This window comes from Protobothrops mucrosquamatus, unplaced genomic scaffold, assembly GCF_001527695.2.
Source record: "Protobothrops mucrosquamatus isolate PMUCROS unplaced genomic scaffold, P.Mucros_1.0 scaffold_6, whole genome shotgun sequence".
Taxonomy (NCBI): domain Eukaryota; kingdom Metazoa; phylum Chordata; class Lepidosauria; order Squamata; family Viperidae; genus Protobothrops; species Protobothrops mucrosquamatus.
This window is the reverse complement of record NW_015386082.1, coordinates 1664054-1680531: the sequence shown is the minus strand read 5'-3', so window position 1 is coordinate 1680531 and position 16478 is coordinate 1664054. Positions and strand designations below refer to the sequence as shown.

Genomic DNA, 16478 nt, shown 5'->3' with positions numbered 1-16478 from the left:
CCTTGTTCACAAAAGACTTTATTATCTAATGATGCATACCGAAAACATACAGAAATCTGCATGGTCCACTTTACATGCAGCAGAACAATCTTCACTTTACAATAAGTGAATGTCAACTATTTTATGCAAGAGACAACACTTTTAAAGTCACATTTCTTAAAGTTTCATTTACAAAAGAAATAAAAGGTAAAGAAGCAATTACCGCTTTTAAAAAGCAGCTGCTTTGTTCAAGAGTGGAAGGTTTATGCCTGTATTGAAAGACAACATGATCACAAATAATGAAAACAATGAACAAATGAAAACACCTTTAGCATTAAGCAGTACATTTTCAAATGACATACAAACAGCTAAAAAATTAATTGTGGTGCTTTCTATCTGGCCAAGAGGAGATAAGGACTTTTGGAACCAGAGCTTAGCATTTGTTGTTAGTAAATGAAAATGACTTAAGTACTGGTTTTATGCCATCGTGAACTGTATTTAACAAAAAGTATAAAGTCTATGTAGCAAGTTGATATTTTAAAAAAGTAATATAAACAGTACACTGAAGGCGCTCTCTCCATCAAGTGCATACTCCTCCACTTTTTTTTCCTTTGAATGTGATGATCAAACACAAGCTGGAATTATGCCACAGTTGTAATGCCAGAAAATAATATATATATATATATTTATATATATAGGTATATCTCCTTTATAAAGCATGCAGGGAATTCTGCTACAGAGTGACCGACTCTTGTTCGTCAGTTGATCCAGTACAATTAACATCTTAAACACCAGTGATGTTGATGGTTTAGCTTACCTTCAGTGTACTGAAAGTTGTACGCAACCTGCTTTAAAAGAGGAGACCATCCCTGTGGGCAGGCTCAAGAAGGAACAGACCCCTTTCGGCACTGACTACACCAAGGGCATGCTGCTGTGGCCTGCACGCACACACCTAGGAAAATGTAATATAAACAGCATTTATGCTGGCCATTTTTCAGAGACAAAAATGAAGCCAAATTTCCTAAAAACCAAAATCAACCACCCAGTCTTACTGATATTTCATCACAGATTTTTTTTTATATATATAGTCCATGTGCGCATGTGTGCATGTATTATTGAGAGGAACTGCAACCATATATTTTAGCACTGTACTCCTGTGCAGTCTTGGCAATTAAAATAATTCTACAGTGAAAAAATCTTCACATGAGAGACAAACAGATTTACTCTAACATTTCTAAAAGAAATAATCCACCTTTGTGTTAATTGAAATATATCATTCTTCCTCAATTTTGCAGGGGAATTATTTATATGTTATATGTACATTTATAAATTGCAGTGAAACTTCATCAGTCTTTGTATATTAACTATTCAAACCCTTTGAATATCTTCACTGGATTTAAATTTTCTCCTGGATGAAGGCATGCTGTAGGGCCTGGTTGATACTAATCCGTTTAGCTGGGTCTAACATGAGGATCTGGTCCAACAAGTCCTTCAACTGGTGAACCTTTTTGCGCTGATCTTCAGGGAGGCGTTGGCACCCAATTAAATCTGCAAGCAGGTCCTTTGTTGGATTAATGGTGCTCATCACAGTCACTTTTTCCTACCAAGACAAGGGCATCCAGCATTTATTTTCAAAATAACAGTAAAATTATCAAGAATACGAAATGGCCAGTCCAGTTAAAGAGTTTTTGAAATTTGGCTTTTGAAAGCAAAACACTTTCGCCAATAATAACTGTACCGTGGTCCTAGTGTTGTTAACTGGAAGAACAGGAAGGGGAAAACAAAACCTCCACAGTATTATAACTACAGGTAGTCCTCGACTTACAACAGTTCGTTTAGTGACAATTCAAAATTACAGTGGCACTGAAAAAAAGTGACGTATGACCAATTTTCACACTTATGATTGTTGCAGCATCCCCAAGGTCACGTGATCAAAATTCAGAAGTTTGGCAGCTGGTTCATATTTATGACACTTGTAGTGTCCCAGGGTCATGGATCAGCTTTTGTGACAAGTCAATGGGAAAGCCAGATTCACTTAACAACCGTGCTACTAACTTAATTCACTTAACAAATGTCTCACTTAGCAACATAACTTTTGGGCTCCATTGCAGTTGTAGGTTGAGGACTCCTTGTATTTGCTTAAACCCTAAATGACTAATACTTTGGGCCTTTAATCCGTTCTCTTTACTCCAATCTATTCTCTCCAATGTATTCTACAGAACTATGGTTCATAGAGAACCAGTGCTACAAACCAGACTTTAACGCATCTTTTTTTTCCCCTTGGATCTTAAATGTTTTCAGAGTCTAAGTGCAGCACTGGAACTTCAGGAGCAGAACCGTAACACAAAGTATAATTCCTTGTACGCTAGAGACATAGCTACCTGTTTCCTATAATGTCTGGGTTAAAAAACCTAGAACTTTAAGAATAATAGCATGAAGAAAACAGAAGGATCTTTTATAAATAAATGCAACAAACCAAACCAATTTTTTTTGGTCAGTTCAGGTTTACCCTTCTAATAACATACGCACACCCAGTATGTTTTGAATTCTTTATTATACCTCACAATTTTCTGTAAACCAAAGACCCTTGGTTTGTGGAAGATTCTTATACACCGTAACACCTTCATGCAAAATTTTAATTCAGGATGCCATAGAAAGCAATCTTGCTCACACTATTACTTACCCTTTCTGTTACTTTATCTACCTCTATGTACATGAAGTTGAGGTTTTGATCGAAGTGCTGATCTTTGAACACCCCTTTTCGGATCATCTGGAAATAATAGCATTAAAAAACTTTTAAAATGCAGCTTTAAATGTTTATCCTACAAACAGTAAACCCAAGAGGACATTTACTTCAATGACTGGTGAACACAAAAATGTACTTCAGTACGTTTTCTTAGAATGAAGTTTCGTTCATTCTGTCATATACTATAAGTTTAACTCCAGAAAACTGAAACAAGTCTATTCCATCCTTCCAGAAAGTATTGGATATTTCAAGGGGAAAAAAACCCACCTAACTTTGTTGATTTTTTACAAGGATTTCATTTCTTTACCTTGTTTGGCATCTTTCCTTTGAGGTCCATAGCAAGTTTCAACATATGATTATTGGTTTTCCCAGCAAATAATATTTTCCCAGTGTAAAGTTCATACAATGTACAGCCTACAGACCACATATCTATACCGTAGTCATAGATTTTGCCTATAACTGAAGGAGAACAATTTTAGATTACAAGCTATTGGTCATATTAAACTACAATAATGTCATTACTTTTTCTAAAAGCAGCCTGGCAGAAAAGATAATTATAATATTTAAAGTATTTCTGTATGTTATCAACTCAGATAAGTGTCTTTGTGTCACTAATAGTAATTTTCCTCAAGTTTCTTCCTTATTTTGTCATTTACAAATAAGTGACGGAAATACTGTCTTTTGTAAAATCAACTGCTAAGTGATAGATGAAAAGAGGTTGGGTAAACTACTACTGCATGATGTAGCAAAGTCTGAGTCACATCATACTGTTTCAAATATGCATCTCTGACTTTCATTCAATCAGAAAAAGCAGGATGAGTAAGAATACGTTAACACACATGCAAAGTTCCATGTTAAATTCCCAATGTCTCAGGCAGATATTCGTATATTGGATGATGCAGGGACTTCTCCAGTGAACAGAAAGAAGGACCAAAAAGGATAGATGAATCAAGTGATGAGGAGAGAATTAACCAAGAGGGAAAAAAAAAGATTGGGAAGAACAAACTAAGGATCCTTAGAAAAAAGGCAAAAATGGCGGCATAATTCTCAACAAAGGGAAAAAAAATGTCTTAAGGAGATTAGATAGGCTAAACCCCCCAAAACATAAGATTTTTTTAAAGTGGCTCCTACCTTCCAATTCAGCTGTAATCTAAGCTTCAAATTCCAATTTCTAAAGACATTTTCATATTAACTAAGGATCATACCTACTGATATCGCACCAATGGTATCAATCAAAACACTCCAATAAAAATTAAATTAATCTAAATTAATAATTTGAAGCTAAAGTTAAAGTAAATCAACTTACTAATTTCAGGAGCACGGTAAAATCGACTAACAAGATACGGTGTGATATCATTGTCAGCAACATGTGAAGCCGATCCAAAGTCACAAAGTTTTAAAATGGTTTTTGATTCATTGACCTGAAAGAGGCAAAAGCAATAATGATGGATAAAAGTAGCAGGGTCCACTTGTGTGTGTGTGTATGTATAGATGTGGATATCAAAATATTGAGAAGTTGACTGTGTTACCATGTATTGATCTTACTTGTTGAAGGTGCTACATTTCCTATTAAAGAGGTGTTTGCAGCAACATTATTGAAAACAAGTGGAATTTTATGCATTTGATAATTCAACGGGGAAAAATGAAGTCGCAATACTCTAAACCATAAGCCATTCCACATTTTCCACTTTGAAATACAATGGGCAAAATACTCTTCTATTTTATCATCTGATCAAAGTTCTGCACTTTCACTAGAAATCCCTCTTTTTGGGGTAATTAATTTATTATACAAAAGAGGTGTAGAAAGTTGACTGCTATGGGAAAAGAACACTCTAGAAAACTCAAACATTCTGTTCTTCCTTTGGCCTATGCCAATTCTTTTTCTTTTTGGAGGAATTGTCCAGCAGTTTTCTTGAAAATACTTCTCTAAATAATAAGCGATTTATAATGTGCACATTTGAAAAGGATATATATATTTTTAGAACACTATGTCCTGCTTCTGTTTTGAATGATTAATTTCTAGTAAAACCTCTGGACTTTCCCCAGAGTGGTGTGCACAATCTGAAGGAAAAAATGGGTGGGGTGGTGGTGGGGTTTCTCTGGAATGAGCCACTCTTGGATAACCATTATCCTACTTTCAGTCTACAAGATGTTTTAAATATGCAGGAGGCCGAATATCACACCCAAAGGCTGAGATTTTTATTAAATTAATCAATGTATACAATACACAATAAAAATTTAAAAGTGCTTATAATCGATACACTTAGCATATTTTTATAACAGATATTTTAAACATATAAAATGTTTTTGTCCAATTAAGATTTTCGAGAATATATTCTAAAATATATTCCTCTATTCTTACCAAGAATAGAAGGTGCTCCTTATTTTATAGATGCAGAAAGTAATAAGAATCATTGTTTCATATGCACTTGACTTGCTGAACTATTCAAAGAGTGGGTAGAAGTGTTATATACAGCTTTTAATGTAAAGAACTGTTATCATTTCTTCACTGTGAATATTAATTCCTTCATGTACACTATACTTTAAATATGCAAATAAGTTAAATAATAAATAAAAACAATAATCGGTGTGTAATAGGAATATATGCGCTCATATCTGCATCTGTAAGAAAATCATCCTGGATCAAAATAACCCAAGTAGAAAAAAGGATTCTTTCAAGTATTTTTAGAGGACTATTGAGACACACAGACAGACACACATTGATAATCCTAGATTATCTTGGGACCGCAAAAAAGAAGAAGAAAAGACAATGGCAATGACAGTATGGCAATGAGAGCAACTGATATGACAATTCAGCTGTAATACTACAGCTAATGGAGGAAGAACCATCATTCAAAAGTTATTTTTAATAACTTACAGAATAATCATTAAATTTAGACCAAGTGTCAATTGTAATGTATCTTTTATTGTATTAAAATATTATCTTTAGATATTTTGCAGGATAAAGGTTTTTCATTCTCATAGAAATTGAAAATTAACATAAATATTATTTCTGTTTCCTTCAAAGAAACTGGTATAGAACTATAACTGAGATTACCTACCAAAATGTTGTCTGGTTTGATATCAGCATGTAAAATGTTGCATCTTTTCAGAAGTTTCAATGCCAGGAATAATTGCTGACTGTAGGATCGCACAGCCTTGATATGGAGACCAACGTCTTTTCCATATTTCTTTAGAACTTCTCGTAAATTCATACTAAATTGAGAACCAATACAATGAAATTTTGAAAAGAGATAGAAAGAGGAATTAGTATTTGTTAAAATTATAGCATAGTGGATTTATAAATATTTTGCACAAGCAGAAAAACACTTCTGATTGCTCCAAGTGTTCCCTACTGAATTGCTTTCCTTCTTATGAGACAGAAAGCCGCAGTGGAAATACACTGGAGGGATCCCCCTTCTTTCTTTTTTTTCTGGTAACAAAAATAGAATGGAATTATGAAACGTTTGCTAATAAGGTAGATAAGGAGAGTGTTAATATATTGCTATTGATACCTTACTCCATAAAATGGTTTTTAAAATCTATTAAACTGAAAGATTACATCATTTCAATTCCTGCAAACACATGGCAAACTACATAGCTTGTTTTCACGCTCACAACAAAATGAGCATAACCTTCTACAGGTAGTCAACTTACGACTTGGTTAACTTAGCAACTGTTTGAAGTTATGATAGACCTCCAAAAGCTACTTATGACCCGGTTCCAAAGTTATAAGGTTTGTCCCTGTGGCCTGGCCACTTGACAACTGGAATGTATTTGTGGTTGTTTACAGCAGCCCACGGTCCCGTGAGTTTTTCCAGAACCCAGAGTTTACTTCCAGTTTCCAGGAAAAAATATAACTTAATTTCTGCACATCCACAAAAAGGTTGTATAATCTGGTCCAGTTACAACAGTCATGACTTTTGACTGTAATTGCCAAGCTCATTTGCTATCGTAACTTGAGAGCTGTCTGCACTGGAACATTGTCCACTGACTATTACTTTAGGAAATAAAATTCAAGAGTTCAAATGTTCTGCATCTAGACTTCCCAGAAGTCCTTTGAGAATTCCAGCCGTAGAAAAAAGGAAATGAGAACCAGTTATTTGCTCCTTTATTCCCCCCGTCCCCCAGGCCAGTAGAAGCGGTGATAGTTCTTCCTGATTATTTTTGACATATACAAAACTGCCCAAGTGGCTTGTTTTTAATCATAACACTGAGAAACATATAGAGGCCTACAATTCTGAATGTATCCTGAAGATTAAAAACCAAAGGATCTATGGGATACACATGCAAAAACCATGTCCAACAAACCTGTACAAAACTAATAAATTTCCAGTTTTAGATGCATGCTAAAGCATTCTATCTATCTATCTATCTATCTATCTATCTATCTATCTATCTATCTATCTATCTATCTATCTATCTATCTATCTACACACACACACACACACACACACACACACACCAATAGAGCACAAGAGAATACAAGTAGTCCTCAATTTATAACCACAATTAAGCCCAAAAATTCTGTTGCTAAGCAAGGCAGTTGCTAAATGAATTTTGCTTCATTTTACAACCTTTTTGCCACAGTTGTTAAGCCAATCACTGCAGCTGTTAAGTGACTTATTCAGTCGTTAAGCAAATTTGGCTTCCCCCATTGACTTTGCTTGTCGGAAGCCAGGTTACAAATGGTGATCACATGAACGGGACAATGCAACTGTCATAAATACCTGCCAGTTGCCAAGCGCCAAAATTTGGATGATGAGACCATGGGGATGCTGCAACGACTGAGTGTGAAAACCAATCATAAGTCACTTAACTTTAGTGCCGTTGTAACTTTTGAGCATCACTAAATGAATGGTTGTAAATCGAGGACTACTTTATGTAGAGTTTACATATACAAAAATACAACATTGCAATTCATAGGTGGGCTTTGTTTAACAACTGCCTTATTTAGTGACCATCTGCAGTTATGACAGTGATAAAAAAAATAACTGCAACCGATGTCCGCATTTATGATCTTCACAGGTCTGCAAAGCAAAGCTGAAATAGGATTATAAGTACAGTTATTGTTCTCAATTGTAGTCGCTAAATGAGACCTACCAGTACTGGCAGCAATTTTCACATTTACAGCTTATAATATCAAGCAGCATTACTAGTATTCATGGCAATAGTCATTCTCCTTTCTTCACCAAGTAAGCACGTTATCCACTGTGAACTATCCCAGTAACCCTCCCATTCCGAATCATCCCCACTCAATCTAAACCCATAATATTGGAAACATTAACTATCTTGTGCTTGGCTATATGGGAGGTTTCTCTTAAATCACAGCACTTGGAAGAATTCAGAATGTATAAAATGATGCTATTCAAAATGGCTCCACTACTCTGGGAATGGGATAGACCAGGGATAGGCAACCTTGGCTCTTTTATGACTCGTGGACTTCAACTCCCAGAATTCCTGAGCCAGTCCACGAGTCATAAAAGAGCCAAGGTAGCCTACCCCTGGGATAGATAATGTTATCAGCATTGAATGGATACTATGCGAGATGGCCAGCTGTACAAATGTGATAGATACTTTATCTTTTGTGACACGAGCACGGAACCTAATATACAAAATTCATTTTTACAAAATAAAACATCATATTTTAATTAGATAATATTTTCTGCAAAATAATATTTTTAAAATCTTGGTCTAAATATATTTTAAACCATTTACAGTGTTTTTTATTCCTCAAATTACTTGCAAAGGACCACTGAAAAGAGCAGGTGTGCTAAAAGTTCATTAACTGGGTTTGTATGAAAACCAAGCAGCTAAGCAACAGATGGGTGATTATGAAAACTTATTTGCATTAATTACAGTATGGACGTTTCTTAGCAACTACAGAGTGTTATTCTTCAATGTCCACTTCAAATGAAACTGAGCAGAAATTTGATGCTAAAAAAACCCCCCAAATTATTCTTTTCAAGTTAACAAACTGCTTCTATATTTGCGTAGAAATGAAAGGATGTTAAGTGTTTCAAATGCACATTAGAAATGTTATGTCTTCCACTAGTTTCTTCTGTCAGAATTCACTACTTTAATATTTTATTATCCAAATATTAGTTATTAGATAAAAAACTACTAAAATCTGAAAGTGATTATAACCACATTCAACTGAGCATGTTTAATGTCTCCTACATAGTACTAATGATTAAAACTGCCTATGATAATATCCTCTATATTAATCAATAAGTTCAAAACTTAGAATTCTCTTAAATTACTATGTACCCTTAAACTGTTAATACCCTTAAACTGTGAATACATGAACAGATTTATACTCAACCTCAAATATATTTATTAAATATAATAATCATCATTAAACTGGGGGAATAATTATTTCTGAAGCATTATAACAGTGTAAAACCTCATAAATGAGTATGTTATGAATGAAGAGGTTTTAGCTTTATAAAAACTTATTTTTAAATGGGTTAAATTTACTTTCTGATACATACCTGAGAGGTTCAAATACTAGACAAAGGTGCTGCTTGTGATAAAAATGTCGGAACAAACGTAGACAATGAAATTTGTCATCAGGGTCTGCATCATTGAGCTTCTTCAAGAATTCCAGTTCTTTTAAACCAGTTTTTTGCCTGAAAAAAATATAATTTATCACAATAATAGAACACAAAAAGCAAAATCCTATTCCATCTATATTCAATCTTGTAATTTTCAATGTTATAGTTTTCCATCAATATTTCAAAAACTTCAAATTTAAAGTTCATATCCATTCAAAACCAGATCAATTAATAAAAATGCAAATTCTGGGCACGCTTGTTTTGGTTTTGTTTTTTGTTTTACCCTGAAATAAATAAATAACTATGAGAAATAACATTTTCATTCTTATATATTCTCTTCCTTTTATATGTAGCAAAATCTGGGGGATGTGTAAAATGTTTAGGCACACAGTGTTCCAAGCACAGAAATTGTCTTGAGATGAACAATGCACGTCACATTTTTTTTTGGTCCATAGAACGGAATAGGACTGCTTTATTCTGGCTATCAACGAGAACAGGCTGTTCCTGACAGAGGTGGCAGTGTGATTAAGTGGAGGGGAAAACAAAGACTAAGCGCATTGCTTGCAATTGAGGGGAGACAGAGGAGGGAGAAGATTGCCAAAAGCAAGCGTAGGAAAGCTAATGAGATATGTCATGCTGAGAACCTGCTCTTTATTGAGCACAGTACTAGTGGTGGCAATAGCTGTGAGAGTGATGGGAAAGAAGACACTGGAAGGTAAAGGAAGCAGATCGATGAAATCTGGCTTGCTAGAAGCTGCTGAGGGGAAGATATGTACTAGTGTTGCCCCACTTGCCCTGTACAGTTAAAGCAGGATTCCACTGCAACTTGTTCTGGGAAAAAGATAATAATAACCATAAAAGTCAACACATTTTCAATTTGCCAAACTGCAATTGACCCAATATGGCTCAACCAAGCTTCTAGGATTGATGGTTTATTGCAGGCTTGGAACAAAATATAACTTCCATTCTGTGCACACCTGTACTTTTGTTGCACATCTTACTTTTGTTGCATTTTTAAATCACTTATTTCTGGCTTAAATAGTAAGAAAGATAAGAAAGTTGCCAAAGGTTCCCCTCAAATGCCATATAAATTAAATATAAAGAACAACTGAAGCACGATTTAAGCATGGAGCATATGAAAAACCCTTGTTCTCTAGTGACTAAACCTAACAGCTGCAATCTATTAATTTCAGTTAATCTATTTATATAAATAAAAATGTAAATGTTCGTTTGTTCAAAATCTTAAATCTCCAAAAGTTCTTCACCGATTGCTTTGAAATTTTGACACAACGTTGCATTCGAATACGCACGTGTTTTTATATTATATAGATGTCACACCTGTGACAGGTAAAAACATGCTTTTTTTGAAAAACAGCGCCATCTGTTGGACGTAAAAGCAACACACGCTTTTATCAGACTGAGCCACAGCAATGCGTGGCTGGGTACAGCTAGTTATACATATAATTGATAAATGTGACCCTTTAAATAAATAAATCCTGCTCATCAGGATTTCCATTATATTTGTTAACATTTGCTACTGTTATCGAATGTCTCAATACAGTTGAAAGCATTTGAACTTTCTCACTTACATAAGTTCATTGTTTCTAATGATCTTCACAGCCACTTCTTGGTTTGCTCTCGCCATATCTCTGGCTCTAACCACATTACTGAAAACTCCTTGGCCAGTGTAACCATATACATTGTAGCGTTTATCTAGCACTTCACCTATGTTAACACCTGGAAGGCGGAGGAGGGAATGGAAAAGAAAAACATGTAAGATGCCTTGTATGTTCAAAACAAAGCACAAGAACTGGTGGGAGCACTGCAATTTACACAAATTAGTTATGCAGAGTGAAGACACTTTAATAATGAAACACATTAATTTACCAGTTTTATTCAGCAGATAAAGTAAAGGAAATTTAGCGGCTGTACTTACGGTAATATCCTTCAGCATCTGTCCAGTTGTCCCTGAGATTTGGATTTTCTTTGAAGTCTTTTCCAAAGCCAGCAGCTCTAAGACGTGCACTCTGAAATAAAGACTTCTTTAAGCTTTTTCATCACGTTTTAAATATATGAATAACTGAATACAATACATATAGCTTAAACATAAGCATGCATTAATTGTAATAAATAAATAATAAATATTAATATTATAAATATTAGTAATAAATATTAAGCAACCTATACTATCACATTGTCTTCTACTAATCTAAAAGAGTAAGATACCAGTGCATATCTAATTAAAGTTAAAAATATTTTAATATTTACCAATTTATATGCCACCGAGAAATTGAAAATAACCCCTTCACGATTGCAACAAAAATGGTTGAAGAATCATAATCTAAACTGTTTCTGAAAATAATTTAGTGAGTTTTAAGAGGTTATTATATATTTGTTTCACTAAGACAGTACTGCATTTTAAAAACTGTGACAAAATATATCTATTAGTGCACCTACATCAAAATATGCAGCAAACATATCATCTGATTCTGTAAACATATCAGGAGCTGTGATTTTCTTCTGAGATGAACCTTAAATAAATATTTATATAATTAGACTTAGAATGAAAGAAAATGAAATGATAAACAATTGTATATAATACATATTGTTATAGTTGTACACACACACACACACACACATATATATAAATGTACAACTAATCTGAGATCATCTTGGATGACACATACACAATTACAATCCATAAATAAACTAATAGTCCATAAATAAACACTACCAAGATGGTCAGTTAAAATCTATGGGCTTGAAATGACTGAAAAATAAGCTTTTCATTTAGCACCAAAGTTAAGATAATTAATTTTACTATTCTGAACGGAGAAAGTTGTGCCACCTCAACTCAAGAAATGATAGGAATTAAGAGCTGAATCTCCCAAACAGTTTTTCTTACAGTTTAAACTACACAATACAGAGTTTCGACTTTTAGAAATACCAAAATTAAAATCTGCAATGTATAAACGACTAACGCTCTCATCATTATCTTGAACTGAGAGAAATGGTGCATCATAGGGTAACAATTTTTAAACCAAGGCACCTCAAATGGGCTAACTTACAGAATGTGTCCCTAATCCTGTATACATGACTCCCAAGGGAATGAAACTTGGAAAACCTGTGGCTACCTCAATGCTCCTGGCTGCTGCTGCACTGCTACTGTGGTCACATATTCTTCATTTTCAATGTTCCATCATAGTTTCCCAGCCAGTCTTGCAATCCCTCCATCCCTCCCCCACTTAGCAGCAGCCACCTACTTGCCTGTCTAGAAGGGGAAGGGAGGTTTTCAACATTCTCTGCCAGATTCCCACAAGGAAACTCAATGGGCAAGCCAACAGAAAGTTGGAAATTGTTCCTGCTCCCACTGCTTTTTTGCCTGCTTTTGGTCATTTGGTTTCTCTGTTTAGGAAACGAAGTATCTCTGAAACAATGACCCAGTGGAGCATGGGTTTTCTAGATCTTATTTTTAAACTAGCAGGATGTTTTATAAACGTAGATACGGTCAATAAAACTAGGTAATGTACATCAATCTATCATTGCATATGGGAGAGTCTCTCTGCTTTTTGAGGATATAAGGATGACGGTGAGCTGAAATACTCATACCAGCTAAGAGAGATGGACATCTAATTCAATTTTCTACTTTTCCTTTAACTGTAAGAAATCTTAACATTAAACACACGGCACTATATTTATTATTGCAGTATTAAATAAACTTTGAAATGCTAATACATGGTGCTGTTTAGATATAATATGTACACTGTGTACATACAGTGTTAAGTGACATTAAACTAGGTGAAATTCATTTGTTCAATTCTAAGAGAAACAAGTAGCAGTTTCCCTTATCTTTTGCAGCCCTATATGCCACGAAAATGTGCTTCAGAGGTATTCCCATCCAGAACATTTTCGAGGACAAAAAAAATTGCAAGAAGGGGAGAAGGGAAGCTGGTCCTCACGATGTCTAAAGAAATCGTTCCTGCACGCCTCCGTCCTGCGGCCTCAAAATGGCGGCCGCCGCCTGTCCTCGGCAGTTGAGACTATGAGAGACAGGACCCCGGCAAGGAATTTACTATGCCGCCAACGCTTCTGCAGTCTGAGGCCGAATCTCGGCTCCCAAACTGAAAATTAGTAATTTTTTGTTCAATGCCTTTTTCGGCACCCAAAATGGCGGCCGCGGCCGAAATCGGCTGCCGGAGATGATCCGGAGGCCTCAGGATCAAGATAAGGGACTCTCAAGCCTGCAGTCCCAAAACTATTAATTGTGAGTCAAACTTTTGCCTGGCAAGCCTGCCAGGCAATTTTCTCCCCCCAGAGCCCTGGGGGAAAAAACGGAAGGGAAAGCTGCAGGAGACTCTTCCCCCCTCACCTCCCACTCCCCAAACAGCAATTAAAGATTAAGGCTGATTCGAGTGACAACGGGGAGTTTTAAAGAGGAATGCCAAATTAGGATTTAAAGGGAGGGAGAATTTAGATCAATTTAAGGAAGGATGGTAATTCACCAATGGATCTTTTCTACCTGTCTGATGAGAGCCAAACCTGAAACGTCTTCTCAGAGCTGAAGACCAAGTTAAGACTGGATCCTAGCAAGAGGGGGCGTATCAAGTTTGGCTACTTGGTCTTCAGGCAGGCAGACAAAGAAAACCCATGGGTGGAGTCTCCATCTCCTGTACTGGAGGAGAAAATCACACCGCATGAACAGAAGTCTCTTCAGCACCATAGTAAACTTCATCTATTGTGCTAAAGACTGAACAGGAATCTTGAAAATCTACAAACTTGGTCTATCAAGATGAATATATTTTTGTCTTTAGTGTCTCAAATCCATCAGTGGCTTCAGTCACAATTTTCTAGCTAATTTTCTATTTAGCTACAAGTAACAAAAATATTGTTTATATTTAGTTATAAAGTAAGAACATAAATTCCTTTACTTAGCTGTCCTAATGTAAATATCTTATTGTTGATTGTTTGGTAATTATTCTTTCAGAATGTATTAAGAACTCTGCTAATTGTTACCATTATTTTGTTCAACTGCCATGAGGTTGTGTTTTGCCTTCACTGAGGCTTCAAAAGTGTCCACATTTTCTCGTTCATACTCTTTAACATCAGCTGCTACCCGTTCAAGAATGCCTTCTAACTCTGGTGAGTTGGAACGACTGCGAGTACTGCTTTGAGGGCTGCTTGGTTCAGATGGCACGGACATATTACTATCCTCTGTTAAGTACTTATATTTCTAAAAAAGAAAAAAAGCCATAATTTATATCGCATTTGCTAATGAGATAAATAGAAATGCTATTTACATTTCCTCCAGCATTATGAAAGACTCTATTCACTGCCCCTCCTGCACTATATAGCCATATTTTATATCTCTGTTTTTTCTGAGTTCCTGAGGCCCAAGAGCAACCTCCCAAGAGTTAAAATTCTGCTACAAAAGCAAATCAACTTCATGTTGTGAACAAGTTATGCCCCTTCTTGGATAGGGAGGCCCTTCTCTCACCCACTCATGCCCTGGTCATCTCCCACTTGGACTACTGCAATACACTCTACATGGGGCTACCCTTGAAAAGTATCTGGAAGCTTTAGCGGGTTCAGAATGTGGTTGCGAAAGTAAATGTGGGCACCCCAGGATGTGCATGTAATTCTTCGTTATGTAAGTTGCACTTCCAGGTCCAAATCAAGGAGTTGGTTATGTGCTTGAAAGCTCTACTTTAGCAGATACTCTTTTGGAGAGTCTGAATATCTGGCTCTTCCAACTCGCTTAGAGCACACAACCTTGAAGTTTGTTAGCACCTTAAAGCCCTCTCCCCGACTTTTAACTTTGTTCTATTCTTGTTTCAACTGCCTTCTCTTATTGAAATATATTATTTTTATTTTTAATTGTATACTGTCCAGAGTCACTCTGTGACCAAGATAGGCGGTCTCTACATTTGATATATAAAACAAATAAATATCCATTCAGCCAATTCTAGACTTAGAAATCCATTTAATACTGTATACAATAGCCTGACATTTACTAGCAAACTCTTTTTTCAGTGTATTTCTTCTTAACTGCTTTCCTCTTTCAGCTGCCACATATGTGGGCAGATCACAGTAGCAACCAATTATGTCAGAAAATGTTTGGAAATGCAAGGCCATTTTAGTATCTGTACACACTCTAGAGCGTATGAACTCACTATATTATAGTGAGTATAAAGTGAGTATATAGTGAGTATGAAGTTCACTATATTACTCCACTGGTTGCAATAATATATAGCAGCTGGTTGAGTTAATGTCTTGATAAAATGAATAAGACAATGATTCAACATGGAAATAGGCTTCTTTTCATATCCATAATGGGTAGACATCTAGCTCTAGATACAATAGTAATATAAGTTTAATTCCTCAGTTTTCATTAATTGCAAAGATTTCTTTTGTGCAAGGTCACCTTTTTTAAAAAAAGGACCTACATTATAAATGTTTTAACAAACCCAGAGCCATTACTACTTTGAATAGTATGACTATTTTAACACCTGACAATTACAACCTAGTCTACATGACATCTTGAATTTACAAAACCTTTTATTTAAAACATTTATATAGCTGCCCGTCTTATAGCAAACTCTGGACAGTTCCCAGTTGATGCAAGTAAATGACATTTCTTCCAATAAGCCTACTTAAAATTTTAGTCTGGTTTGAAAAGAATTAGCAATATAACAAACCTGCACAATTGCTTGCCTCTGCAGTCTTCTTTGCTCTATTAGAGCTTCCTCATCTTCTTCTTCAACATCAAAGTCTTCAAGGCTATTATTATATAAATTAACAATTTGACAGCTCAGGAGTACATGTACTGATACAAGAATGTGTATTTCCAAAATAACATTCAACTTTCCTGGCCTGAAGTTCATAGAAAATTTCATCTGTCTTCAGGCAACAGCTATTTTTCTTTACCGTATCTTAAAAGCTTCTTAATTAGAAAGCTGGTTAGAGGGAAAAGTGGATCTTCTCCATTATGGATGCATGTCCACTTTGGTAGTTCTCAACTCCAACACTATCAGGAAGTTCTACACTTCTATGGACAAGAATTATTTCCTTTTAAGGAATTCCAAGGAACTGGAATTTAGAGGAGATCACAAGAAGGACCTTTATCTCCTTTTAGTGGTCCTGGAGCCTCCTCCTATCATATGGGGGAAGGAACCACAAACAATGGCTCCTACCTGGTT

General features: G+C 35.5%; 1 protein-coding gene across 1 annotated transcript in view; it reads right to left on the bottom strand.

Moving 5' to 3' along the window:
* PRPF4B (pre-mRNA processing factor 4B) overlaps positions 1–16478 on the bottom strand; it is a 28097-nt gene continuing 11619 nt past the window's right edge. The window contains exons 5-15 of the mRNA XM_015815006.2: positions 15978–16059; positions 14296–14512; positions 11740–11813; positions 11219–11309; positions 10872–11019; positions 9220–9357; positions 5788–5941; positions 4032–4146; positions 3033–3184; positions 2663–2749; positions 1–1579 (exon numbers count right to left, since the gene is read on the bottom strand). Coding sequence (XP_015670492.2) covers positions 1376–1579; positions 2663–2749; positions 3033–3184; positions 4032–4146; positions 5788–5941; positions 9220–9357; positions 10872–11019; positions 11219–11309; positions 11740–11813; positions 14296–14512; positions 15978–16059 — 1462 coding nt within the window. The 3' untranslated portion in view covers positions 1–1375. The remainder of the gene's footprint in view (positions 1580–2662; positions 2750–3032; positions 3185–4031; positions 4147–5787; positions 5942–9219; positions 9358–10871; positions 11020–11218; positions 11310–11739; positions 11814–14295; positions 14513–15977; positions 16060–16478) is intronic.